General features: G+C 42.1%; 3 protein-coding genes across 22 annotated transcripts in view; 2 read left to right on the top strand and 1 right to left on the bottom strand.

Annotated features, from left to right (window-relative positions):
* LOC148853429 (uncharacterized protein At2g33490-like) overlaps positions 1 to 7904 on the top strand; it is a 33297-nt gene extending 25393 nt beyond the window's left edge. For 2 of the 6 annotated variants that reach the window (XM_088985284.1, XM_088985282.1), the window contains exons 9-11: positions 3001 to 3054; positions 3273 to 4293; positions 4753 to 5073. In XM_088985284.1, coding sequence (XP_088841410.1) covers positions 3001 to 3054; positions 3273 to 4293; positions 4753 to 4763 — 1086 coding nt within the window. In that variant the 3' untranslated portion in view covers positions 4764 to 5073. Of the gene's footprint in view, positions 1 to 3000; positions 3055 to 3272; positions 4294 to 4747; positions 5074 to 7578 lie in introns of those variants that run through there. The other 4 variants (XM_088985281.1, XM_088985280.1, XR_016113058.1 and 1 more) reach the window with 3 other exon arrangements.
* A 1576-nt stretch (positions 7905 to 9480) lies between these two features.
* On the top strand, positions 9481 to 12370 carry SKL1 (shikimate kinase like 1). Of its 2 annotated transcripts, none has more exons than XM_088985286.1 (10): positions 9481 to 10095; positions 10626 to 10672; positions 10781 to 10835; positions 10926 to 10998; positions 11082 to 11169; positions 11256 to 11338; positions 11461 to 11548; positions 11740 to 11818; positions 11911 to 11975; positions 12071 to 12370. In XM_088985286.1, the coding sequence occupies exons 1-10, from the start codon at positions 9831 to 9833 to the stop codon at positions 12137 to 12139; spliced, it is 912 nt and encodes a 303-aa protein (XP_088841412.1). In that variant the 5' UTR covers positions 9481 to 9830; the 3' UTR covers positions 12140 to 12370. The 2 variants fall into 2 exon arrangements, with proteins under 2 accessions (XP_088841412.1, XP_088841411.1); XM_088985285.1 differs by having other exon boundaries at positions 9506 to 10095; positions 11908 to 11975.
* LOC148853427 (ubiquitin-conjugating enzyme E2 27-like) lies at positions 11984 to 21981 on the bottom strand. Of its 14 annotated transcripts, none has more exons than XR_016113063.1 (5): positions 21586 to 21939; positions 13084 to 13186; positions 12953 to 13004; positions 12353 to 12409; positions 11984 to 12243 (listed from the first exon to the last, which is right to left on the bottom strand). XR_016113063.1 is itself a non-coding variant. In XM_088985290.1 (5 exons), the coding sequence occupies exons 1-5, from the start codon at positions 21676 to 21678 to the stop codon at positions 12173 to 12175; spliced, it is 321 nt and encodes a 106-aa protein (XP_088841416.1). In that variant the 5' UTR covers positions 21679 to 21884; the 3' UTR covers positions 11984 to 12172. The 14 variants fall into 14 exon arrangements, 4 of the variants coding, with proteins under 4 accessions (XP_088841416.1, XP_088841413.1, XP_088841414.1 ...); XR_016113064.1 differs by having other exon boundaries at positions 12353 to 12468; positions 13084 to 13131; positions 21586 to 21804; XR_016113061.1 differs by having other exon boundaries at positions 12353 to 12844; positions 13084 to 13131; positions 21586 to 21789.
* Positions 21982 to 26397: the final 4416 nt, after the last annotated feature.

Raw genomic sequence — 26397 nt, 5'->3', positions numbered from 1 at the left:
AGTAATGCAATTAAGAAAAAAAGAGATTGTGGGTTTTATATGCTTGAAAATGTTTTATATATTTGATTTTATTTTTTAAATTCTCATTTGAATATGCTTCACATGTTATATTTATGTATTTTAATTTTAGATAATAGGTTTTTTAAAACATTTATTTTAAAACTTAAGTTTATAATTTTTACCAATATTATGTTTAATAATTTTTTGATTTGTTGGATTTTTTTATTTTTTGCACCTTGCTTAAAAAGGTGTGTGCCTCGCCTTGCGCCTTATGCCTCAGGCACAAATTGACTCCTGTGCCTTGCGCTTTTAAAACACTGAGAATGAGGTGTGCAAGTTAAGAAAGTCCCTCTATGGCCTAAAACAATCTCCCAGAGCATGGTTCAGCGGGTTTCATATGGCAATTCAGTAGGTAGGATTCAAAGAATGACAGTTTGATCACACTCTCTTTGTTAAGAGGTGTCAAGAACAAGTTGCAATGTTGATAGTGTATGTGGATGATATCATTATCACAGGGAATTGGAACTCTAAAATACAAAGGTTGAAGGAGTTCTTGGCTTCTCAATTTGAGGTGAAAGATCTAGGTCTTCTAAAGCACTTTGGGATTGAGGTTGCTCGCTCAAAAAGGGGTATCTTCATCCTAGATCTGCTACAAGATACAGGCAAGCTAGGTGCAAAACTAGTAGACACCCCTATGGATGTTAATTATAAATTGGGTGATTGTGATGGTGAACCTCTAAAAAAGATGTGAAACTGTTTCAAAGACTAGTGGGAAGATTACTTTAGTTGTCCATGACACGTCCAGACATAGCTTATCCGGTTTGTGTTCTAAGTCAATTTATGCATTCCCCTAAGACACCACATATGGAGGTTGTAGAAAGAATTCTTAGGTACATAAAGAAATATCCAGGAATTGGCTTGCTGTTCCATAAGCACAACCATTTGAAAGTGGAAGTCTATACAAATGCCGATTGGGCAGGTGCTATAGATGACAGGAAATCTACAAGCGGGTACTACACTTTTGTGGGAGGAAATCTAGTGACACAGAGGAGTAAAAAGCAAAATGTGGTTGCAAAATCTGGTGCTAAAGCTAAGTATAGGGTATGGCAAATGGGGTGACTGAAGCACTTTGGTTGAAGAATTTGTTAGGAGAGCTTGGGTTTCCATTTAATAGCCCCATGTTTCTCTACCGTGATAATAAGGCAACCATAAACATTGCTACTAACCATGTCCTACACGACAAGACAAAACACATTGAAGTGGATAAGCACTTCATACGTTAGTTGTTTCTGCTGTTTTAGTATTTTATGTTGTCAGTCTTAGGGTGCTGTCAGCTTGTTTACTGTCTTTTATTATTGTTTTTCATTAGGGTGTACCACCAGGGGCAAGGATGTAATTTTTCCTTTTATTTTTATCTCATTAATATAAATAGAAAGCTGGGTGCCGCCAGCCTAATGTTTTTTGGCTCCCAAACAGCCAATCTCTCTTCTCCTTCTCTTCCTATTCTCTTCCTTCTCTCTTCTTCTCCCTTTCTTCTCTTCTTCCTAGAAGAAAACAAGATTTCAGCACAGTTGAAAATGCAAACTTTTATTGTTTGCTTATCAATGGCAAGAAAAAAAAACTTTTGTTTTAATTTTGACCAAAATGGTAGTGATCAACATGCTTTATTCAACCTCCTAGATGATTATTATGGACTAATGTGCCTTATGGCATCCTGACTTTGAAGTCTGCATATCTTCTATTAGACTTGAGTGGAGGCCCTCTTGAAGTGATTGGCTGCAACAATGCATCAATGGGTTGCTATTGGTAATTCTATTGTAAGAGCAGTTGCCACGACATGCTGTTAAAAAGTGAGACCATGAAGCAGAGAGGCTTTAAGCTACTATTAGACATTCACTACCATACATGCATTGGTTGTGCATTGGATCAAAAACTTGAACTAGCATAACATCTTTCCCCTTATTTTCTTAGGATTCAAAAGGCTGTTCTCAACAAGGCTCTACATGTTTTATGTGGAGGATACCACCTGCATCACCAGAAACATAGGGGCAGGAGATTAGCAAGTGAGGAGTTGTCTTACTGCTTTCTGAATATAAGAAGCAAATACGAGGAGACAAGAACCAGTTAGGCCTCCTCTAAAAATGCGTTTTGTACATTTCAGACAAGACATAATCTTCTTTTGTTAGTACATGAGGATGCACAAGTTATATTCTTTATGAGCTATAGCATTTAATTTAGCATTTCTTGTTCTTAGCTAGAACTTAGAATGCACCTAAGTTCTTGTAATGTTGTTAAAAACAAATTGAGGCTTGCACCACGAGAGTAGAATTTAGGTGATTTTTGAGGAAATGATCTTGAGGGTAAACCTTACAGGATAAACATCACTTTCACCTTCTTGTGTCATATGTCAAGGATGTATTGTCGTGTACACCCACGTTACGGATAAACATCACTTGGGATTTCTGTTAGCTATTTCTCTTGCCAACCCCTCTGTGGTATTGTTGGCATACCTTGGGATCCAATTATAATTCTCTCCCAAGATGGCAGCTAGTGTTGCATTCTCTCTCGTTATGTTCCTATACTTCCAAGAACCCCATGCTTTTCCTGTTCAACCACCCCATATTGTGTGGGAATCCCCTTGGAACTCTAGTGGTTTGGCCAATCTCATGCCTTGCAAGACTGCTAATAACTACAAAAGTCCAAAACTCAACCCAAGATCCAATTTGATCGTTTCAGATTTGGATTATCCATTTACATAATTGGCATATTCAGATTTAACCTCGTCTTTTCCTAAATATCCAAGTCCAATTAAATTTTATAATATACATTTCATATTTATATATATTTATTATATATATATAAGTCCAAAAAAGTAACCTTTTTTTTTTAATTTTAGTCTTTTATTTGGAGTTCCTTATATTGCATTCTTAAATTTTTTAGCATGAAATATTATAATTTTATTGTGCCACTTATGATCTTATGTTTCAACACGTTATGCAGTTGGATCAAGTAGATCTTTCACTTCCCCAAGTGCCATCGGTGGAAGTTGCACAGGTAAAGGTTCCTAAATGTACTTATTCTAGATGTTAACAGAAACCATAAAATCCATAAATTCTTCAGACTAGTGAGAAATCATTTCATTCTTAGCAAAATTATGTTCTAATCATTGTTGAATGGACTCTAGTTTTTGAAGCTGAGAGCCTTTAGATCATGATTTTATCAGCACATGATTTTGATCTTTGAGATCAATTTATGCTTTGGTATATTTGCAGGAAAATCTGGATAAAAGCCAAAGGGGACTCTATGCTTTTAGTAGGGAACCTAAGGCAGGGAGCCAATCAGCTCCAATTCTTGCAGAGAAGAAGTTAGATCCAGCTGAAAGGATAAGAGAAATGCAATCATCAGCTACTCGGAAGTTTCGCACATATGTATTACCCACACCAGTTGATGCAAAAGGTCCAGTACATGCCAGATCAGGCAATCTTGTTCCTCAGACAAGGCAAACAAACCTGGATGGACGCGTCCACAATTTATGGCATTCATCTCCCTTGGAACCCAAGAAGTATGAGAAAGATTCTGGAGATAAGCTGTCGAGATTCGCCAGCTTAAAAGCACAATCAGTACTCAAAGAGAGCAACACCAATAGTGCACCCATCAGATTGTCCCCTCCTTTGGGGGAAGGTCTTTCATTACTACAGCTTGACCTGCATAATGCGTCTGATGCTAAAAAGATCAAAACAGAGGCCTTTTCTGCTCCATTAACTAGTAGACCATGGTCAACAAAACCTCCCTTATCCGCCAGTGGTCCCAATATGTCAATCAAACAAGTCCAGCTTATACCAGGGATACTTTCACGTGCCCCAGTGGTCCAGCCATCCTCGTCCCCAAAAGTATCACCAAGTGCTTCCCCTCCTCCTATATTTACGCCCAAGATAAGTGAGCTGCACGAGCTTCCTAGGCCCCCAGTGAGCTCAACTACCAAGCCCACAAGGCCTTCAGGTTTAATTGGTCATTCAGGTCCCTTAATTGCCAGAAGTCAAGCAAAACAGCCTCTAATGGCTCCAAATGCTGCATCTCCACTTTCAACTCATCCTTCAACTGTCTCTAGGAGTTTCTCCATACCATCTGGCAGTCAGAGAGAAAGGGCATTCCATGTGGCCAAGCTGTTGGAAACTCCTCAAAACCTAGAGAAGGCTGAGGAAGTTGTTTCACCTCCTCTGACACCTATTTTATTAATCAACATCCAGCCAGCACCAACTGTTGCTGAGGTTACCCAAGCCAGTCAGATCAGAGGTAATTAAAACCCCTTTTCTGGAATTAGACATTTCATGTGATGTTTCAGCCTTGTTTGGTCATCCTGATGGTCACCTTGTCTATAAAATTCATCTATGTGCATTTGTTACTTTAATCATTTTATGATTCCCTCTTAGGGGTCATTGCTTGAAGTTAGGGGTGCGACTTGGGTTGGGTTGATCATTTGTTAAATTTTGAATGAGCCCGAACACCCCAAACCGAGCTTGCATCCCTACTTGGCGTAATGGTAAAATTTAGACTGACAGCCATGAGAACATGGGTTTGAGTCTGAGAGTGGCCACATCACGCCAAAAAATAACCCATTAGGTTAGGTTTGTATCCAGTCGATCTCTCTGCCCCTCCCAAGATCTCAGATATCTGGGACAAAAATTGAATAGCCTTTATTTCTTGAATCAATTCATTTGTGATTTTGAGAACCGCCTTTGTGAACTAGTGCAGGTGATTATTGATTGAGGCAGTATGTTGCAACTAGAAATCATGTAGATATTCTGGCTTGGTCAAGCAATATTCTGGCTCAAGATCTATTTTACATCATCTCTTGCAGGTGCGGTTCTGTGTAAATATCATATATGATTGTGTATCGATTTTTTCTTTCTTTTTTTTCTAATCCTTGTTTTCTGTTGGCTATTGATTATGATAAGAACTTGGCATAAGCGCATTTAATAATGGTCAACATATTGTTCGTCCATTAGATTCAGATGAATTTTGCTTTGTCTCATTAATTTATCAATGAAAGAGTCTTCCGTTATTGTACCCTTATCTCTTTTGTTTTTATAGTGAATCTCAAGTTTCCCAAAATGGTTCTAAGAAATCTCATTTCCAAGGGAGTGCACAGAACATCTATATCATGTTGACAAGTGCTTTAACAGACGAACCATTTATGTATGAAGTCCGAAGGTTGGATAGCTATCCCCTGTGATGGGCCGGTAGAGCGTATCGGCCCGTGTTGGTACATTTTTTTTTAAGTTTCATTTGTTTTTTTCTAAACCAGTTCAGAGGGACCGGTTTAAGGGCCGGTTTAAGGCCCGGCTATCCTCTGAACCTGTGGCTGATCTGATACAACCCCTGGAGGGGTGTATCGGCAAGTCATCGGCATGATACGTATTGATCAATATGGGCCGATATATATCGATACTTTGAACCTTGGCAGAGTTGCCTATTGCTAGAAATGGGACGAAAATTTGAAATAGGGACTTTTCTTTTAATCATTCCATTGGATGACGGGAGGTATTAGTTCTTTTTAAAAAGTGAGGGGAGGCTTAGTATTTAGAAGACATTTGTAGTGGAGGTTTGGGATTGAATCCTGCCTGCACCAAGGTTTGGGGTGTTATGAGTTGCAGGATGAATCACATTTGCTCCTCACACCAACCCCACAGCACATCACACTACCAAAACATTACCCCATGAATAACAACACAATACATGAGATGTTTCTGATGTGTAGCTAAAATGTGCTAGAGGTTGGAGTAAAGAGTGCTCTATGAGTACATCTGGGCTCTTGGGGGATGAGCCACCCCACCCTCTTATATATCCCCATGGAGTGAAAAAAAATATTTTCTTGATAGGAAAAAGTATGGTTCACACGTATATAAAGAGGTGTAATGTGGCACTCCGGATCTGCTACTCACAAAATGTTCTGGCATCTTTACCCACAGAACACCACCATCATGTAATGGGAACATCTCCAAATGAATGAAAAGGGAAACATTCCCAATGCACAGATATTGTCCCATGGGTAGGGATGTGGGAACAACTTGTGAGTAGCAAATCCAAGCCCGTAATATGGGTGGTATTGGCTAGGTTTAGGCCATGTTTGATACTGCGCTTTAGCCCATGGGCAGCCTAGCCTGTGTGTGTTTCATTATGAATGACAAAGCCTAGATAAAATAATCGATTTTGACCGGTTATTTCACACTTTTCAGATTCATTTACAATGGAAAAACAAATTTGGAATAAGAAAAGAAAAGAATTAAAATTTTGAGGCGCCTAGCCTAATCAAACTTCCAATGCAGTCCTCTCCCCTTGTGAAATTACATTAGGAGATGAAGAAGCAGAAGAAGACGAAAAAGAATAATGGGTCAGGACTAAGCACCGATAAATATAAAACAGAAAAAATGCACATTATTTTCATACGTGACTAAGTTATTTTTCGGAAGCAGCCATTAAATAGATGTCATTCTACAGTTAAACTGAATCTCGATGATTATTAAAAATTATTTAAATGAAAATGTGGTCGAACCAAAAACACTTGATCGAATTGATAAACGAAGCTCACCTCCGCCGGCAGAAACAGGAAGTTTATGAACTTCTTCGGAGAGGTTTTTCTTACATGAAGAGGAGGTAGGATCGTAATAGTGGAAGCCATGTATTTATCCGAACAAAGAGAACAAGATTAGTAAAAGGAAAACCCAGTTGGGAGATCGAGCGAGAATGGCCACCGGACCTGCTAACAAAGAGAGACAAGACCGAAAAATGGAGACGGAGATAAAATCGGAATTGGAGACAGAGACAGACAAAGTTGGAGATGGAATCGGAGTTGGAATGATGGAAACAAAGACGGAATGGATGAAAGCATAAAAGGGTATTTTAGAAATTAAAAAGAAAATTATTAGTCACTTAATCAATTTCCTAAATTATAAGAATACTTTAAAAATTTTGCCCGTTTTTGTTAAATCTCAAATTTGTGTGTTTAATTTTTAAGTCTCAGCTGAATTGCTGGGTAAAAACGAGTTCAAATCAGCAGCTCATAACGTCTCACGGCACATTCTCAACGATACACGGCAGGGAAGTTTTGTGAGACGTTGTGGGAACTGATTTGACGTCGGTACAAATGCAGAGTAAACGGAGGCTATGATGGTTCCTTACAGATGTAACGGCCCACCGACACCCATGCTGTAGTCACATCCTGACAACTGAGATCAAATCAGCCCCCATACAACGTCCCACAGCACCCCTGATAATATAATCGGCGGAGATGTGCTGAGACGTTGTGGGGGCTGATTTGAACTCCCGACAACCCTCTGAAAACATGGATAAACAAAAGGTGAGAACGACGAACCAAAACTCTAAAAAGATGGCGTGGCGTTGTCTGGTTCGTTGGTTTCTGTGGTGGTGTGGGTAAAAGTCTCGAGAGAGATGTAACGTTTGACCTCCTCTTTTCTGATTGCTCATTTATTTATTTAATATTTAATATGTCCACCTACCTTTTCTTCCCTCCCTGAATTCTAATAACCAAAAATATTTTCTCCATCTTGGAGAGTTTAGGTAGGAAGATGGGAAAGATTTACATCTCAGACGGGAGCGACAACCCGACTCTCATAGGACTGGTGGTGGCACTGGTCTTAGCAATGCTGCTGTTCGTCGCCTGTCAACCCCAGCCTCGCATCCGGAGGGTTGCAATCTATCGTTGTTCTTGAAACTCTTTTCATTATATTCTAGCTTCCTTCCACTATGTAAGTTGTAACTTGTAAACAACGCCTCTCTCTCTCTCCGATTATGTTATTATCACTTTTGTTCTTAGTAATAAATGATATTATCATTCACTTGGTACACACTAAATGTGGATATAATCAGTTGCCTGTTCTCATGAATGACATCTTCATCTTTTCTACCCCCCCCCCCAAAAAAAATGTCATCTTCATCTTTGTTTTCGGCTTTCTATATTTCTTATAGCTAATCCCCGGCCCAATAAAACAAATTATAAGAAACTAGTCATGTGGATTGCAGCCACATTCTTTATCCACATTCTATATAACATCGAATTAACTGTTATAATAACTAAGTCTGTCTCGTATATAACATCGAATTAACTGCTAAGTTGCAAATCGGATTTCCTGTCCACTACTCTTTATCCACATTCTATTGATCCATGTCCAGAAGTAGAAACTAGAAAGAAAGCCACGGGTAAACTGATCAAAGTCCTGACGATGTGGGAACGACACTAATTCTTGAGGAGATTCAGCATTCCTTGCATTGATTTATATAAAAATTTTTGGTTGACGGTGCCAACTAGCTCACTTGATAAGGTCTTCCGATCAAATCCAGTTGCACCAGTATGTGTGTGATTGTTTTTATCTGTTTTTTTTTTTCTCCTCTTCTTAGCTTAAATGTGTGGTTTATGTTGTCCAGTACATGAACGGATATCACAGTTGAAACTTGAAAGTTAAAACTTAAAACATTCATCCATGAAGTATGAACCGGGATCTGCTGCGAACACAACCGTGTAACCGAGCTACACAATCAATGACAAATGAAGACTGTACACGAGGAGATGGACGATATCACATCTCAGCGCCCCACATGCACATTTCAGCACATTCGGGATTTCCTACTTAAACTCGCTCACACATGAGAACCACTCCACAAATGATATCTGAAAACTTCTTACTAGTTAATTGGAATCATAAAAATGATTGCCAATCAGATGTCATTTATCAAAATTCATGGATGATCAAAACTCTTCCCATACCATGTCTTTTTCGCACCATAGATTTCCCCCTCATTATGCGTGCTATTATTGGAGCTATTATTGGATATGGGCTTTGTGAGTTGTAATACCAGTGAGTTGGGCCGGGCGACCCAATACACAACTTCCAAATTGTAAGAACATAGTAATTATTAAACTCAGAATAGCCTATATTAAAATGCAGCCCAACCCAAAAGGGAGCACATGATATCTTAAGGCTGTATTTGGTTTGAAAGAAAATGGTAGGGTTTTCCTTCCTTTCCCTGCCCTTTCTTTCAAACCAAACACAGTCTAAAGGAATCCGTGCTCAAACTTGTGGCTGTGGAGGCCAAAACGGTTTGGTTCAACCCTGATTGCTGGCTCCACCCGAAGTCCAAAGGGCCGGAAACGTAGACACTTGGAGAGCTTCGCCGGGCTTGGGCATGACCCAGCCCGGCCCATGACTAAAATCCAACCAGATGATGGTAGTGTAGTGTCCAGTCTGGACTTTGGAGGACCAACCTGGGCCTTGGGGACGGGCTCTGGGGCCTGGGTGCAGCCGTGAACTAGGGGTTCAAATCGGATTGACCTGAATTAATAGTTTACACTGTTTCGGGCATGGGCTTCGGGTTGGACCCATTCGAATTTTGATAAAATCCCAACCCTAACCCGGAAATTTTGCACCTTACCGTGCAAGGGAATTAAAAGTGAACTGTGTATAGTATAATTCTACACGTAGGAATTACCAAACATCCGCTAGGGGTATTATTGTCTCTCAAGAAGGAAGTACTCCTAAATCCCTTAATCTCATTCATGTGGTATGGAATATGGATATCAATCGGGATTCAAGAAGGAACCATTCTCTTCTGAAACTGACCGACCCACCAAAGAAGGGAAGGGCTTAATAATCTCCAGACTGCGTTGGTACAAACTACGAAAGGGACTGTTCCTCCTAATCTGTAATTTGGGAGGAGAGAGAGAGAGAGAGAGAGAGAGAGAGAGAGAGAATACTCTGAACTGTTCTGTTACGAGAGAAAGGGGGAAGGGGGAAAGGATACGGTAAAGAAGAAGGATGGAAATGAGCCTGATACATTCGAGTTGCAGGAACCTCCAGTTTTGTTGTTCTAAGTTTATCCAGTTTCGATTTGTGGGAGGAGGGGGTCGGAGTTCACTCATCTCTCCCCTCTTCACAAAAGTCGGCTCCTTCCACAGTTTGCAGACGACGACGACGACCTCAATTTCCACAGAAACTACGCCTGTTACTACTACGTCGATGCTCCGAAGACCTGCAACTAAGAAGATAAGCTCCAGCCTCCGGGATCAACATGAAATTTCCGGTGAGTAGCTGAAACTGAATATCTCCAAAGCCCTACTAACACCGTTCTTTTTCGTAAAAAGGAGGAAATGCTCCTTTCAGGTTTCAACGGTGGATAATAAACCATGGTACATACATAAGAAGCTTAATTTTCTTCCGAACATGGGCGACGTGGATATTTATCCACTCAAAAGTAGCGCATTCCCTCTCTCTCATTCGAAAGCTTTTGGTTTTGGAGACTTGGGAGTTCATGCCCTGTTTCAATGGGTGTTGCCATTTGGCAATTGAGTGTTAACCCAGAGTCACAGTCAGCCAGTCCAGTCCACCACACAAAAACAACTCTGAAGCAAATGCTTAAAAGTTGAAAGCCCCAGTAAATTATTACTTGATGTCACTGATGAAGCTGATTAAAGGGTGTGTCCTACGCCTACAATCAACATGTGGCGAGTACAGGGGTGTAGTGTACACTGTACACACTCCTCTGGTGTCTCTAAGCTTTAACTGGTAAAAGCTTTATTAGTAACATCCTTTTGCTGAATGCTCTCGTGGAAGGTACAACCGCAAATGTTGTTGATCTTGATCCATCGCTCCCGGTAAAGGTGAAATTTCATGTGAATCACAAGCTTTCGATTATTTCTTTTTAACCTATCCAATAATGAAAAACTGTCCCAACTCTCCTACTTTTATCGGTTTTCTTGTTAGTGTAGAAGAAGGCAATTCAGATTCTTCCGGAATTGAAAGGCACTTCAATATTTCTTGTTGGTAAGCATTTGCAATCACTTTCTGGACGCAATTAAGTAACAATGGCCGTTTGATTGATTAGTAACCACGATTAGTAATTCAATGTGATAGGTATAAACAACATCATGAAATACAGCCTTGGGAAACTTTTATCTGACGCATTGAGATATTACTATTTTGACAGGTATAGGAATCTTTCTCCATCAGGAATATATCCCCTAGATATAAGATTGATGATCCCCATTTTGTTTATTTGTTTGGATGCAGTGACAGTTTAGTTGAGCAAGCTGCTGGTGGGGAATCCTCTGCCAAATCATTCAAAGAGAGGGATGAAGAAGGATTTCGGAATTCTGAGGTTAAGATACTGTCTTATTATTACATGATTTCATTAGTATAGTATAACTCTGTTAATTATTCAACAAAATCACAATGCTCTGGCAGACTGAAGTGCTGAAGCAGTTGTCATCCATGGGTCGCCTGGTGGTTTGTGCTGGGGACGGTGCAGTTCAGAGTTCCACCAATTTGTATGCATTGTCTGGATTAATTTCCGGTTTCACAGGTTCTAGATTATTAGATTTCATGGTTGATCTTTAACTTTTTTTTTTTTTTGTGTGTGTGGGGGGGGTGGGGGGGGGGCCTTAATTAGGGCATTTCTGAGACATGGGATATCAATTTGGGTTGACATCCCGCTTGATTTGGTGGCTAGAGAAGTGACGGAAAACGCTTCTTCAGAGGTCAATTCTTTTATTCCATGATCCATCTTCCTAGTTTTGATCTTGAAATCGCTTGGTTCTAATCTTGAAATTGCACAGGGCATTTTTAATTTTACTTGCTATCTCTACTACTATTCTTTAGTTTATTAGTACACAATGAACACGCTATTTTCCAACCACTAGCTACTCAATTATAGTTTGCACAGTAACAGATACTAGCAAACCTAACAAAGCTGTACGAGGAAATGAGAGAGGGATACGCTACAGCAGATGCAACAGTGTCTCTCCAAAGTAAATAAAATGCATGTCCTTTATTATTTTCCTCCCCATTTGTTAGGATTCTGTACTGTTCATCTGTTTTAACAGTCTTGTGTTCTTAGCAGAAGTAGCTTCTCAACTAGGTTATGATAATATGGCTGCGGTCACTGTGGAAGACATGGCCATGGAGGTGAAGACAATAATCAATAGTTATAACTAAGGATTTTGATTAGTTATGTAAATTTCTCATGGGGATTCCTTTCTTTGTCTTTCTATGAATTTCAGGTTCTCAAGGAAATAGAGAAATTGACAAGAATGAAGAAGATGATGGAAGCTGCGGGAAGGCCATTTTAGCCGGATCAAAGCTTTTCAAGAGCCATGTTTTTATCACCACCAACAATTTCCAGAGTTGTCCTCACCAAACCTTCTGGGAAACCCATCTCTACTAGCTTCTTTACCTGTAACCAAGAGAACTTCTCAGGCTCTAGTTGAACAAGAAGTTAGGTCATGTAAGTTATATTAATACTTGAAACACAGAATTTAGGATAAATCAGATCTTTTTATTACCTTTTTCTTCAGTTCCAATGGATGTCTTCTTACCAAAAGCCTCAGTCCAATAGCGTGCTGTCACCACAAAGGTCTGATAATCTCGAAGATACCGTGGCATCCAAATACAAGCTACTCTAACAACAGATAAAGGGAAAAAAAAGTACTAACTAGCCTCGAGTAAGGCAATGAGTCGGGGATATTATAAATTAAACTTGTTGGGCAACGGCAGCATCTTGAGGATCATCACCCAGGTACAGGGGCAGAAAGCAATGCTTGTAAAGAAAGAAGTGCTGTTTTCAGTGTGAGAGCTAGGCTCCATTGATCCTTCAAGATATCCAACCAGATTGCTCCATTTTGACTGCTGATATTTGGGTGCCTTGAATAGGAAATGCACGGGAAGATTGGATTTTTAAAGAATCTTAAATGCCACAGCTTGGATTGGAATCTTGCATTAGGGAATCCAACGATGCAAATAGTAAACATCGTCGAATGAATGTGACCCGCATAGTGCTCATCAACCAACAAAGCATTGTCAAAAGATGAGATCCAAATATTTGCTATTGTACTTACAAAAAAAAAAAAAAAGGCTATCGTAGTATATACTGTATAAGCTTATACCTGAAGCCAAAAGAATGACCGAATGAGCTGTTTGATGTGATGGCGGTAGGCCCTGATTAGAATTTAGAAATCATAACCAAGAGTTTGTGGAGAAAGGGCATTTAAAGTTAGGCAATGGGCACAGTGCGTACCGTACAAGTAGATGACAGACTGAGCGACAAGGGAGACAAGAGCTGAAGCTAGTACATGGTAATAATTTCTCTCATCAGTGCTCATATTGATACCCCGATACCTCTACAATCGTTTCGTGTTGAATAACTTCAAATTGAATTTTTAGTATAGCTTTCATATTCGATATCCAGATAACACAGACTCTTAGTCCATTGCTAATCTAGGTAACCAATATTAGATCTAATACCTCAAAATAAGCACCATATATGCTTACAAGTTACAAAAGTGCAATTGATTGGTAATACTAACGTATAATGCACAACCAGATAGCCTCAACAGAACCAAAACAATTAATAGCATGCATAAATCAACGGATATACGAGAAGATCCATGCCTAACTTTTGTCACGAACTGCATCTTTGGAGGCTCGAAAGGATACCCATATGTAGAAAGAAACACCGTACTGTTTCTGTTACATATCACATATTTGTTCAATGTTTTTCATTACTAAGGCCTAAGGATGTGATTGGTAATTTGGTTTGTGAGTTGAGCGTTGGATTTGTTATTTGGGGATAACTTTTCGAGTATTTGATTTTTGTTTTCTTGATCATAAATCTTGAAGTGTGGCATTGTCCTTATAACTCGGCCCTGCTCTACAAAAAGGATTATCTGATCGTCTTCTTCAGTTCGTGCACTACCTCATATTGAGCAGCATTAAATTGGCACGTCTGTGGGAACGATACAAAAAGCCTTTTCTGAAAATCTCATTTCTTGCCGCACAATTAAGGAAGCAATCAAGATGCCTAAAAACCAGCTTGAACGATCATCTGACCATTCCCCGACTCAGGAGAACTAACACTCTTCGCACCAAGAAGTCTCGCAGCCTTCAGCCACGTTAGATCAAGTGCAGTTCCAAGCCATGCAGGAAAAGGTTGGCAAGATCTTCGAATTCGTACAGACAATAGGGTTTGCTGCACCGCTCAACCGGGCTGCCCCTCACGCCCCAACGCGCATGAAGGATGATCCTCAGACCGAGGACCCCACAACGGGCTTGACAGACGTAAGGGGAGAGCGGTTTGAGCATATAAGGTAGGATACGACCCAAAGGCCCACCGCCATAGCCGTTCTCACAGACGGAACCATCGTAGCCAGACACACTAGTTAGTGTGCATCCCCGCCAAAGAAAGGCTCGACAAAAGGTCACTGCCCTTCGTGGTTTGTGTCACCGAGTCAAGTTCAGTCAAGGATCACCCCACACGACCCAAAAGGGAGGCCGTACACGCTGCAGCCCCGGGCAACAGAGACGTCGAGATTAAGGAGCTGCGGCAACGTCTGAAAGAGTTAGAGTGTACTTCTGCCCCAAAGAGCGCAATCCCCGCCGCAAATCAACCTGTGTAGGCCACCGCACATATCACCAAGGAGCCAACCTTCGTCCAAGACATCATGGACGATGTACTCCCTGCCAGATGGCGAGCCCCCCAACTCGACAAGTACAACGAAAACTCCGACCCTTTCGGCCATATCAGTCGGAAGGACTGATGTGCAAAGCCCTTATAACCACATTGCAAGACCCGACCTTGGCATGGTACTCCTCCCTGCCGCCAAGGTCTATAGCGTCATGGGCACAACTAGAGACCCAGTTTCTGGCATAATTCACAGCAAGTCAGAAGCATTGGAAAACTTCGGCCAATCCCATGCAAATCTAACAGAGGAAGGCGAAGTCCCTTAGGGACTACCTGGTGAGATTTAACAAAGAAACACTTCAAGTCAAGGACATAAATCAATCAGTCGCGATGATGGGCATACAACACGAACTTCGCCCTTCCCCGTTCAACTTTTCCATCTCCAAGAATCCTCCTCAAATGTTGGCCACGCTAATGAGCCACGCGCAGAAGTATATCAACACTGAAGAGGCCCAAGCGCGGCTCAAAGACGATGGTGAAAAGCTCGACAGAAAAAGGAGATAGAACGACGAGTGCAAGTCCGAGAGAGCAGACAGAGATCCCAAGAGGCAAGATTGTCAGACCGACCATAGGCCTTGCACCCCTCCACCGACCTATCGGAATTTCACGCCTCTTAGTGTTCCGCGGTTTGAAGTCCCGGTGCAAATCTGCGACCACAACTATGTCAAGTGGCCCGAGAAGGTGAAGACACAAAGCAACAAGAAGAACCGAGACAAATATTGTGAGTTCCACAAGGACCACGGCCACGATACGAAGAATTATTTTGACTTGCGCAGCCATATCGAAGATCTAATTAGGTGTGGTTATCTAAGTGGCTTTGTAGACAGAACGGAGAAGTCATCTCAAGAGGAAAGAAGAGCGGACAAAGCTCGGTAGCCTCCACCCCGTGACCCCCCAATTGGCTTTATCCATGTGATATCGGGCGGAAGCGCCTCTGGAGGGGAAAGCAACTCGGGACGGAAGAGATATACTCGGCTATGCGAGATCGACAACCAAGATCACGGTAGGAGGCACGACACGTCAATTACTTTCACTAACAATGACCTCTGAGGAGTCCAAACACCGTACAACGACACCTTGGTCATCACCGTCAAAGTAGCCAATTTTGAGCTATGGCGGATCCTAATTGACACAGGGAGTTCTGCCGGCGTATTGTTTGAAGATGCGTTCGAAAAGCTCGGCATCGCCAGAGATCGGCTTGCACCAGTTATCACTCCCTTGATGGGATTTTCAGGAGAGTCCCTCCAGCCCACTAGGAGGATAACTCTTCCATTCTTGATCGGGGACGACGACATAACTGTGAAGGCCATGGTAGATTTCATTGTGGTATGCTACCCCTCCTCTTACAACGTGATCCTCGACAGGCCAACCCTCAATGTCCTGTAGGCAGTAGTCTCAAGATACCACCTCACCATGAAATTTTCAACCAATTATGGAGTAGGGGTGGCACGCGAGGATCAGAAAATAGCACGACATTGCTATCAGTTATCCTGCCGAGGAAAACGTCCAGTGACCGAGACATTGATGGCGAAACTATGTGACCTGCGCGACGAGGTAAAGGCAAAATGCGGCCAACCTGTGGAATGCCTCATCCAGGTTCCCTTGGTTGAGGAAAACCCTAAAAAGACAGTCCAAGTTGGTTCCCTGCTAGGCGACCACCTCCGAGAAACTTGTTCGATTATTGAGGAACAATGCCGACATGTTTGCTTGGTCGGAAAAGGACATGCCTGGAATCGATCCCGAAGTTATCACACATCGGCTAAACGTTGACCCCCATTACCAACCTGCGAAAAACAAAAGAAGAGAAAATTTGCCCCAGAGCGATGGCAAGTGATCGCTGAGGAAGTGTAGAATTTGCTTGACGCCGGCTTCATTAGGGAAGTCAAATACCCTGATTGGTTGGCCCACATAGTGATGGTGAAGAAGGCCAACGGAAAGTGGATGATATACATCGACTTCACCGACCTAAATAAGGCATGTCCCAAAGACAGCTTTCCCCTTCCTCGGATCGACCAGCTCGTCGACGCAACAGCAGGACATGAGCTCCTAAACTTCATGGATGCCTTCTCAAGCTACAACCAGATCCGGATGAACTCGAACAACCAAGAGCAAACGGCCTTTATCACTGACCGAGGCCTGTATTACTATAAGGTAATGCCCTTTGGCCTCAAAAATGTTGTCGCTACCTATCAGCTGCTAGTGAACGAGCTATTCAAAGAGCAGGTCAGTAAGAACATGGAGTCATATGTCGATGGTATGCTCGTAAAAAACAATAAGGCCGAGCACCACCTAGCTGACCTCTGCAAAGTCTTCGACACACTTAGAAAGTACAAGATGAAGTTGAGCCCGACCAAGTGCACCTTCGGGGTTGGCTCCGGCAAGTTTCTGGGATTCATGATGACATAGAGAGGAATCGGAGCAAATCCAGAGAAGATAAAAGCCATCCTTGACATGCCATCCCCTCGGACCCACAAAGAAGTGCAATGGCTCACCGGGAGAATAGCTGCCCTCAATAGGTTTATGTCCAAATCCGCGAACCGGTGCCTCCCCTTTTTCAAAGCGCTCAAACAGCCAAAGGACTTCCAGTAGACGAAGAAATGTGAGTAGTCTTTCCAGGAACTAAAGCAGCATCTGAACTCGTCGCCCCTCCTGACTAAGCCGAGCCCAAAAGATGAGCTATTGCTCTACCTTTCGGTCGGGGATGAGGTCGCGCTCGGTGTTAGTTAAAGAAGAAGACCGAATACAAAAGTTGATCTATTACACCAGTAAGGTCGTCAACGGTGCAGAAACCCGGTACTCCAATCTCGAGAAGTTGGCTCTAGCTCTCATCATTGTGGCCAAGAAACTCAAACCCTACTTCCAGGCACACAGCATCCGATTACTCACTAACCAGCCCCTCAAGTAGGTGCTATAGAGACCGGAAGTGTCGGGCCGCCTAGTCAAATGGAGCGTGGAACTGAGTGAATTCAACATCACGTACGCACCCCGGCCGACAATCAAAGCCCAGGCCTTGGCAGATTTCATCGTGGAATGTATGTTTACCGTGGAGGAACTGGCCCCACTGCCCCCAGCATGGACCCTCCACGTTGATGGCTCGTCGAACAAGCAGGGTAGCAACGCTGGCCTTATCCTCCTCGGCCTAGACGACGTAGTATTGGAACACGCCCTCATATTCAAATTCAAGGCGTCTAACAATGAATCCGAGTACGAGGCCCTGATTGCTGGGCTTAGCCTTGCTTTAGACCTCGGGGCACGACGGGTCGAGGCCTTCTGCGACTCTCAGCTCGTGGTCAACCAAATCCACGGCCAATTCGAGGCTCACACTCCCTCTATGGCAAGCTACCTACATTAGGTCCCTTAGGCCAAGAACGCTCGAGCCGGCACCCTTTCAAAGCTCACCAGCTCGCCGCAATTCGACCTCGACTCAACCGTCCGGTTAGACACACAGGCCTAGCTGAGCATCATGCCATCAGCCGTCCTCATTTTTTTAGTGCAGCATGGCTCATCTTGGATGGACCTCATAATCGAGTATCTTCGAGAGGGCACCTCTTCGAAAGATCGGGTAGAAGCAAGAAGACTCCAACATAGAGCAACCAAGTATTGTCTGATACAAGGTCAACTCTACCGCCGTTACCACACGCTTCCCTACTTGAGGTGCCTCTCCCAAGCCAAGGTAGACTTCGTCCGTAGGGAATACATGAGGGCATTTGCGGAGATCACCCTGGCGCGTGCACACTGGTCCAGAGGTGCGATAGTTGTCAATGTCACTCTGATCTACATCCCCAGCCTACGGCCCCTTTGAGACCGATCGCCAACCCATGGCCATTTTCCCAATGGGGAATGGACATCCTCGGCCCCTTTCCCACCGCAATTGCACAGAAGAAGTTCCTCCTTGTAGTAGTGAACTCTTCACAAAGTGGGTAGAAGTCGAAGCCCTGGCACGCATCACCATCCACAATGCCCAGAACTTCCTTTGATAGGGAATCATCTACCGCTTCGGCATCCCGCACATGCTCACAGGCAACAGAACCCAGTTCACCAATAAGAAGTTTGAGGCCTTATGTGCCGGCCTAAGGATCGATCACCGGACTACCGTGGTACACCGACCTCAGAGAAATGAGTAGACCGATCTAACCAACCGCATCCTACTATATGGCATGAAAACACGCCTGGATCAAGCCAAGGGAAGATGGGTTGAAGAGATGCCAAGCATTCTCTAGGCTTACAAGACGACCCCGCGGACTGCCACTAGAGAGACCCCTTTCAGCCTAGCCTACGGGGCCGAAGCCATCATCCCTGTGAAGATAGGATCCCCAACTCTCCAGACCGAGCTCTTTGACGAGGGACAGAATGATGAAGATTTGCGCGCAGAGTTGGACCTAGTAGAAGAAGCTTGGAACCGAGCACATGTGAAGATGGTTGCACAACAGCAAAAGATGACACAACATTATGATTCTAAGGTAAGAACACGTGAATTCAAGACAGGCGACTCCGTTCTGCGCAAAGTAATTGTACCCATGCCAGGAGAAGGGAAGTTTAGACTGAACTGGGAAGGACCATATAGGGTCACCAGAGTCCTCGGACCGAGCACTTATAAACTTGAAGACCTCAAGGTCGACCAATTCCGAGGAGTTGGAACTCGGAAAACCTCTGGATGTACTACCAGTAGACCCATAAGCAATGAAAGTCTTCTTTTACATTACTTCTTCGATCCAGAGGCACGCCCACGGCCACCGCGCACACTACACACACATGCTAAGTCACACTGCCAGCTGAGCTGACTCTGTCAATCCCCGAAACGGTTGAGCCTATTACTCCCACTCCGTAGCACATTGCCAAGCAAGCTACCCGACTCAACTGCCAATGGATGAACCTAAACGTGGAGGAAGAACGCCCCCGCCCACCAAGGCCTGAGGGCAGTCAAGGAACTCCACACTACTGCCGACTTAACAGTTGAGCTAGCTAAGAAACGGCTTGCCCTAGAAGGGCCCCAAAGGCTCCCAAGACCAGAAACTGAGTGTCCCATGGCTAAGAGCTCGGAAACCGAAAGATCTTGGGCAATGACACTGAGGCATAGCCCAACCGAGCTGCACCTTGGCTAATGACACCTCGGTCAGCACAGGAAAATGACACCAAGGCATAGACCGGCCGAGCTGCACCTCGGCTAACGATGCCTCGATCAGCACCGGACAACAACACCGAGGCATAGCCCGGCCGAGCTACACCTCGGCTAATGGCACCTCAGTCAACAGGACTACGGGAGCCAAGGCATAGCCCGGTCGGCTGCACCTTGGCCAACGGCAACCTCGGTCAGCACAAGACTAGGGATGACAAGGCATAGCCAGGCTAGCTACACCATGGTCAACGGCAACCTCTATCTGCACAAGACTGGGGATGCCAAGGTAATGCCCGACCAACTACTCCTTGGCCAGCCATACCTCAGCGACTATACTTCAGCTAACAAACTAGAAGCATGAAGTACGAAGAGGATGTCTGAGGCACAGCCCAGCTTGGCCCACACAGTAGCCCGGCCGACCTCGCCCAGGCTAGCAAAAGAAAAATGGTACAAATAACAAGAGGCCACGATGTAGCTCGGCTCAGCACGCGTGATAGACCGGCTAGGCATGCTACGGCTAAAAAAAAAAGCACATGCACGAGTACAGCAACAACAGCAAGAGGCATATATGTAGTCAACATGAAGAGGAGTTGATATTCAACTTAAAGACGGTCTATTACAATCGTTTAAAGCTCGGCATACCGAGCCAACAAAAAAAAGTCGGCACAACACCAAAACAACAAGAATAATGAACATACGAGGCCACCAATTAGTCCTCAATGACAGAATCAGCAACGTCAATAGCGGTTTCGGCCTCATCCCAGCCTTGTGACTCCTCGACCAACTCCGGGTGATGACGAAGGATCCTTCGTCGGAAAAGGTTGAACTTAGTCACAAAGGAGGCCTCGGCGTACTCATCCATGTACAGCCGCATCTCCTCCGACGCCTTGTACTCAGTGATGGCTTCCTCGATGCCTTAGCCTATCCCGTTCAGCCTTGAGCTCGGCGATCTCCCGCTTCAACTCTTGGACAAGACCAGCTTGCTCATCCAGTTGCGCCTTCAGCTCGGCTCCTTCCCTCTACAGTGTAGTTGCCCGCTCCCCAACAGTCTAGAGCTCGGCCAAATGGGCCTTTTGCCGCAAATACTCAGAATGTTCCCGCTCATATGTCGATCAAACTTCTGAGACCTATACAACTACTTAGCTCGGACCGGCATCCTTATAGCTCGACCTGACCATCCTTCTGCCACCTACTGACTTGAGCATCGGAGTTCCTACCCGGGGATAACTCCTCGGGTTTTTGACTTCAGTTTCCTTAATCACAGATCTTGAAACGCGACCTCGTCCTTATAACTTAGCCCCGCCCTATCAATAAGGACTATCTAATCGCATTCCTCGATTAGTGCACTACCTCGATTGAGCATCATCAATTTGATAGGAAACAATAAGAAAAACAAAATTTTGAATAAAGTTCTTAATCATAAAAAAAGTTAATAATAATAACAGAAGTCAATCAGTGATTGGCGATCAACATACGGCTGGGCAAGCATAACCTTGATAGATCGTACTTGATTGTTAAACTGGTCATCACTGTTTGCAATTTGTTACTTTTCAATTCAAATCAAAAGCGCAATGCCCATGTTTAGATGCACAGAGAGTGTGTGTAAATCGGGGTTGTCCTCACATCGACTGCATCCCTTTCTAATTTCTGGAAAATCTTAGAGTGATGAACTTGTAAGTCTTTATTAATAGTTTTTCCTGTTGGCTTTTCCTATTAGGAAAATTGAGCCACAACCTAGAGAAAATATCTTAAATCATTTCAAAGTATAATCCTCTGCCTAAATACAAACTCAGTCGACAGCTTACAAGGACTTAAATAAATCACCCCCGGCCGGCCCGTCCCGCACCGAAAAAAGAATTAGTAACTTAGTTGAATCAGAACTCCATTTAATTTCTACAAAACGTATATATAACAATCAAAAGAAGAAAGAAGAAGAAAAATACCGGGCAATTTTGAAAAGTTCCGTCTTCGTAAGGTGTGGCAACTGGACCGGTGATTATTCCAGAGAGATGCGTGAGATCGTTGTCGTGGAGCATTATGCTCACACCGGAGATAGCTGTGTGTCTCTGTTGCAATCCACCATCTCTTTCTGCGCTCGCGAAAAGTCGACCATCTTCAATCGATTCTCCAAATGCATTGATCAGTCTATTCTTTTCTTTCCCAATTTTAATTTATAGGTTATGAGATAGAAATTTAAGCAACTTTTTAATAGAGAACCAGAAGAGAAAAAGTGTGAAAGGCCGTTGAAAGACGAGTCCGGCTTGGGTGAAGGCAAAGCCCGTTCTAACAAGTTTTACAGCCTTAGGTTAGGAATATCTTCATATTTATGTGATTTATTTGAGGGTAGATATTTGTAATGTAAGGTTATAAAAAGTTGCTCGAACGGCCTCGGCAGAAGCCGAACTCTTGAAAGGCAGCGAGATTACCTAAGCCTAAGGTTTGTCTTTTCTTTACTTCCTACTAGTCTCCTATGATGCTTTACTTATTACTCCACTCAAGTCTCAAGTCACATCAGAAAAGAATTGACAAAATCCAGAACTGATTACGCTTTGTCCCTCCTCGATAACTCGTGGCGTGGCGTGGGTTATTGGTGTTGGATCAACCGGTCTTGTCCCAAATTATGCTCCTTTTTTAATTCTGGAATGGGCCGGAACGAATTTGGTTCACGACACGAGGGACCACGAACCTGATTTAGGTAGACAACAACACCATGATATCGGACTGCTGATGCTGAGATGAACGGCCATATCGCCACTAGAACAACTTTCTGCCTCGGCGGGTCCCTCTACTAGAGCCGAGGAGGTGGACATTGTGCCAAGGTGTGGCGGAGAATTAGAGTAAGGCTTTCGCAGTTAATTGACCACTAACAGAACAGAAGCCAAGCCATCACTCATCAGCCATGCGCGTGAGAGAATCACAATCAATAGAAGTTGGGAGGTGGGTCCACCCACCCAGGACCAGGGCCAGGAGGGTACCTGTTCCGGCCGGCCGGTGCCCGGTGGGTGACAAATCTAATAGAGTCCCAACCCATCTCCGTCCAACACAAGCATGGATTTCAAGAAATTTATAGTTTTGTATTTAGATCGTGATCGAAGATTTTGCAGTATGATTGGAATGGGACGGATGTCATTGTTGTAATTAACTTGTAAAACATAGTAGTTAGTAGTTTAGTACTACTACTACCTACAAGATCAAATGCTGAATTAGATCGCTATACATGTACAGGGTCAGGGCTTAGAGTACACGGTACACCACCACCGTCTGATTGATGGACCGTGGACGACGTGTATATTCACGGAGTAGGGGTGGGATGGGACCTTCATTCTCAAATAACTAACACCATCTCATGATGATGTACGTGAACAACTGTTTAGAATTGGGTGGAAGTAGGCTCAAATGGAAATGGCTGGCCCAATAACAACTATCAATACACGACTGCATCTTTTAAATTTTGTTCATGATCGGTGGTTCATCAATTATATCATTATATAAGATTGAAATTTCAGGACTGAAAAGATTTTCTTTCTTCTTTTTATTTGGTGGTATAGACAGAAGACTACCACCAATTCCTTTGTATTTTGTTCCTAAAATGTAAAATCCGTGAGAGAACAATGGAAGGCAGCCCATAAATTATGAATACTTTTTTCCTTCACTCCCACGGTCCCACCACTAATTCTAATTTCTAACAGTCTTGGTTTTGGAATTGTTACAATCTCTCTCTCCTGAAGTAGAATGGCAATAGGTAGAGCTTGGGCCGGAAATGGGACAGGCCAAGAAAGGCTCACCTGACATTTATCCTAAAGAAGGAAAATGCCAACCCTGTCAAACACTGGGGCATGAGTAGAGTAGATCCTGCATTTTACTTCTACTTCTGCACTTGCCTATACCACTATTGATGGGTGGAGCATTCACTCAACAGCATAAAATCTTCCAAACCTCTAAATTTCAACATAACACCACTATTTATGCTGCATTTGACAGTCCTTATTTTAAGGACTTGTCTCCTTTTTTTTACAATTAAAAAGTATGGGTAATAGCATATAATGGCAATTTTTGGGATTTAATATCAATAAAAGTAATATATTTAAAAAAAAATTAAAAATAGGTTAACTTTTTAAAAATAATATCAATAAAGGACAAAAACACTATTCAATAATATCAATAGGTTAACTTTTTACAAATATATCAACAAATCAATATATTTTTTGTAAATTTTGCTGTTTCTTTTATTTTGAAAAAAAAAATCACATATACCCTTTGGCAAAACCCCACCAAGTATACGGTGCATTTACTAACAGTGGTTGCATTTAAATCTACATCTTAACCAATCAAGTTAAATTACACTTATTTTTCTTTAGTTCATGTTTCACAAGATGTACTTTACCATCATATTCAACAAATTGTAACTTTGCAATTTTATTGAAGTGTTTACATGGTTTTTTATTTTCAAAAGTCTATTTTATATGTTACCTATTTTATCTTATATGTCAACAATCTTTTTTATGTTGTTTATGCCATAATATCAAAGTGAGGATGAAATGTTCAAAACAAATTAAAGAAAAGAAAATAAAATTTTGATATGGTAAAATTATCTTCAGTGTTTATAAAACGAACCATATCAATTCTAAAATTAAAAGCAACATTTCATTAAAGAGTGTTTATTTTGCCATTAAGTCCATGATTTTTTATTTTAAAAATACCCTTAATACTTTTTTTGTATAAAAAACAAAAATGATCAAATATAGCCAATAGAGTGGTTGTCCGTGTCTTATTAAGGGTAAAATTTGTATTTTTATTTTTATTTTTATTTTCTTTTGATTAAATTTATTTAAAGAAACATTAGGTGAACACTGTCATTTTTCACTATCATCTAATGAAAAATTGATTAAAATCCATTGCAAATTATAAGTAATGTTTTAGTAAAATATAATTATAGGGTAGATTTTAATAAATCCATGAAATTATAAAAGGTATTTTAATAAATGACCCTTTGTATTATTTAACTTTCACTCGCACCAATCCCCGTTAATATTATTATTCAGGGTATTTTCATAAAACACCTATCTCCGATCCATCTTTTATGACTTCCTACTCTGCCAGTCACTTTCTTCAAAGTGCAATCTTCATGAATTTGATGAGCCGTGGATTCGTTTCGGTTTGGTAATGTTTCCAGAAAAAAAGAGACTGACAGAATAGATTGTACAGAGAAATGTAATCCTAAAGGAGATGGTATGCATTCCCATTCCCGCAGCCGAAAGACTCATCTGTTTGATTAAAGTGGCTTTATTAGATGACGGTCAGTTGGTCAGAATAACAGTCCTTCGACCTCTGTCGTCTGGTAGGCTGGCAAGGAGTGTCCATGTGAAGCCCACTGGCCGTGCCTTGGGGCTGGGGGAGATCATGGGTTGGGCCGGCTGGGCTTTACACCTATGATAAGGGGTTAGGCTCAGGCGAATTCATCAGTCAGCGATATGGGGCCGCCCCACATCACATTCCAATCGTATGTATTGGGAGCATCTGTCGATGATGTCTCATCATCTCCAGCCCGTATTTATCACCGAAAGATATTCTTAATACACGATTGGGATGAACTGTAGAGAATTATAAGTACTCTCTTGTATGGTGCTGATGTGAGTTCAGGTCCAGATCCTGAGTATAAAATATAAGCCCAGGCCCGAGCCTATCCGGACTTAATTCCAAGCCTATGGCATCTCATTAGTCATTATAAAACATTTAATATACAATAAAATAAATTTGTATATGTATAGTATAACATAAGATATACATAATTTATTATATATCATTATATTATAAAAAGTAATAATATTATATTATGGACCAGGCCCGGAATGATCAATCTCATACAACTGTGTGAATTTTATCTTGTGCCATTTTATTTTGGAGGGACGCCAAGTCACCGACTGACCGCATCTAGCATCTAAGGCTGTTCATAACAAGACCCAAACTATTCAAATCGATTAACCCAGTCCGATTCAATTCAAGTTGGCCAGTTTTTTTTAGTACCAGTCGGTTTCGGGTTACAAAAAAATATAAACTGATGGTTCGGTTCGATTTCGGTTTTCATGTGTGAAAACCGAAACCGAACGGACTTAGATATATATTATATATAATATATTTCAGATATTACATATATATGATATATTTCAGTTTTACTATATATATATATATATAATATTTCAGTTTTACTATATATATTTTAGCTTTATTTCAGAAATATGCATATTATATATAAAATATCAGTTTTAATCTAGCAAATCGTTTTTAATTTTCAGGCATCCAGCCTTTGCTTTCTTAGACTTGAATCCTTTACCGCTTATACAAGAGTATCATTCACAAAACCGACCCAAACTGATTCAAACCGATCAGGTCGGTTTTACTTAGTACTGGATCGGTTTCGATTTCATTTCTAGGTAAACTGATCAGATTGGGTCAATTGAAAAAACGCCAATAAACCAACCCAACCCAACCCATGAATAGCCCTACTAGCATCCACCTTTGTGGATCATTTATCAAAAAAAAAAAAGCTTTGATTGTTTGGAATAGACAGACTGTTTGGTAGCTTTACACTCAGTTCCCTGATTGTTTATTTGCCTAAATACGATTTTACCAAAGAGCAATGGTAAATGGTAATGTGTCATGTGCAGGAATCTCCCAACTATCCATGTGCTTTACTAATATGATACCAACAAGATGCCATACCTAAAACACTTTAACCATTAAAACCTCATGTCAAT

Source organism: Nelumbo lutea, chromosome 4 (genome assembly GCF_056320005.1).
Source record: "Nelumbo lutea isolate HS-2025 chromosome 4, American lotus-T2T, whole genome shotgun sequence".
NCBI classification, from domain to species: Eukaryota; Viridiplantae; Streptophyta; class Magnoliopsida; order Proteales; family Nelumbonaceae; genus Nelumbo; species Nelumbo lutea.
The sequence above is the reverse complement of the archived record's forward strand: the minus strand, read 5'-3'. Positions and strand labels throughout refer to the sequence as shown.

Bases quoted from the DNA above. Each gene is read 5' to 3' on its own strand.
- SKL1 (XM_088985285.1), top strand. From the start codon at position 9,831: ATGGAAATGAGCCTGATACATTCGAGTTGCAGGAACCTCCAGTTTTGT. The intron at 10,673-10,780 runs GTGAAATTTCAT...TTGTTAGTGTAG, and splicing joins ATCCATCGCTCCCGGTAAAG to AAGAAGGCAATTCAGATTCT. The intron at 11,339-11,460 runs GTATGCATTGTC...GGCCTTAATTAG, and splicing joins GTTCAGAGTTCCACCAATTT to GGCATTTCTGAGACATGGGA.
- LOC148853427 (XM_088985287.1), bottom strand. From the start codon at position 21,678: ATGCTCCACGACAACGATCTCACGCATCTCTCTGGAATAATCACCGGT. The intron at 12,469-12,952 runs GTATAAGCTTAT...ATCTGTTGTTAG, and splicing joins GGTCATTCTTTTGGCTTCAG to AGTAGCTTGTATTTGGATGC. The intron at 12,244-12,352 runs GTAATAAAAAGA...TCTTGGTTACAG, and splicing joins CATTGGAACTGAAGAAAAAG to GTAAAGAAGCTAGTAGAGAT.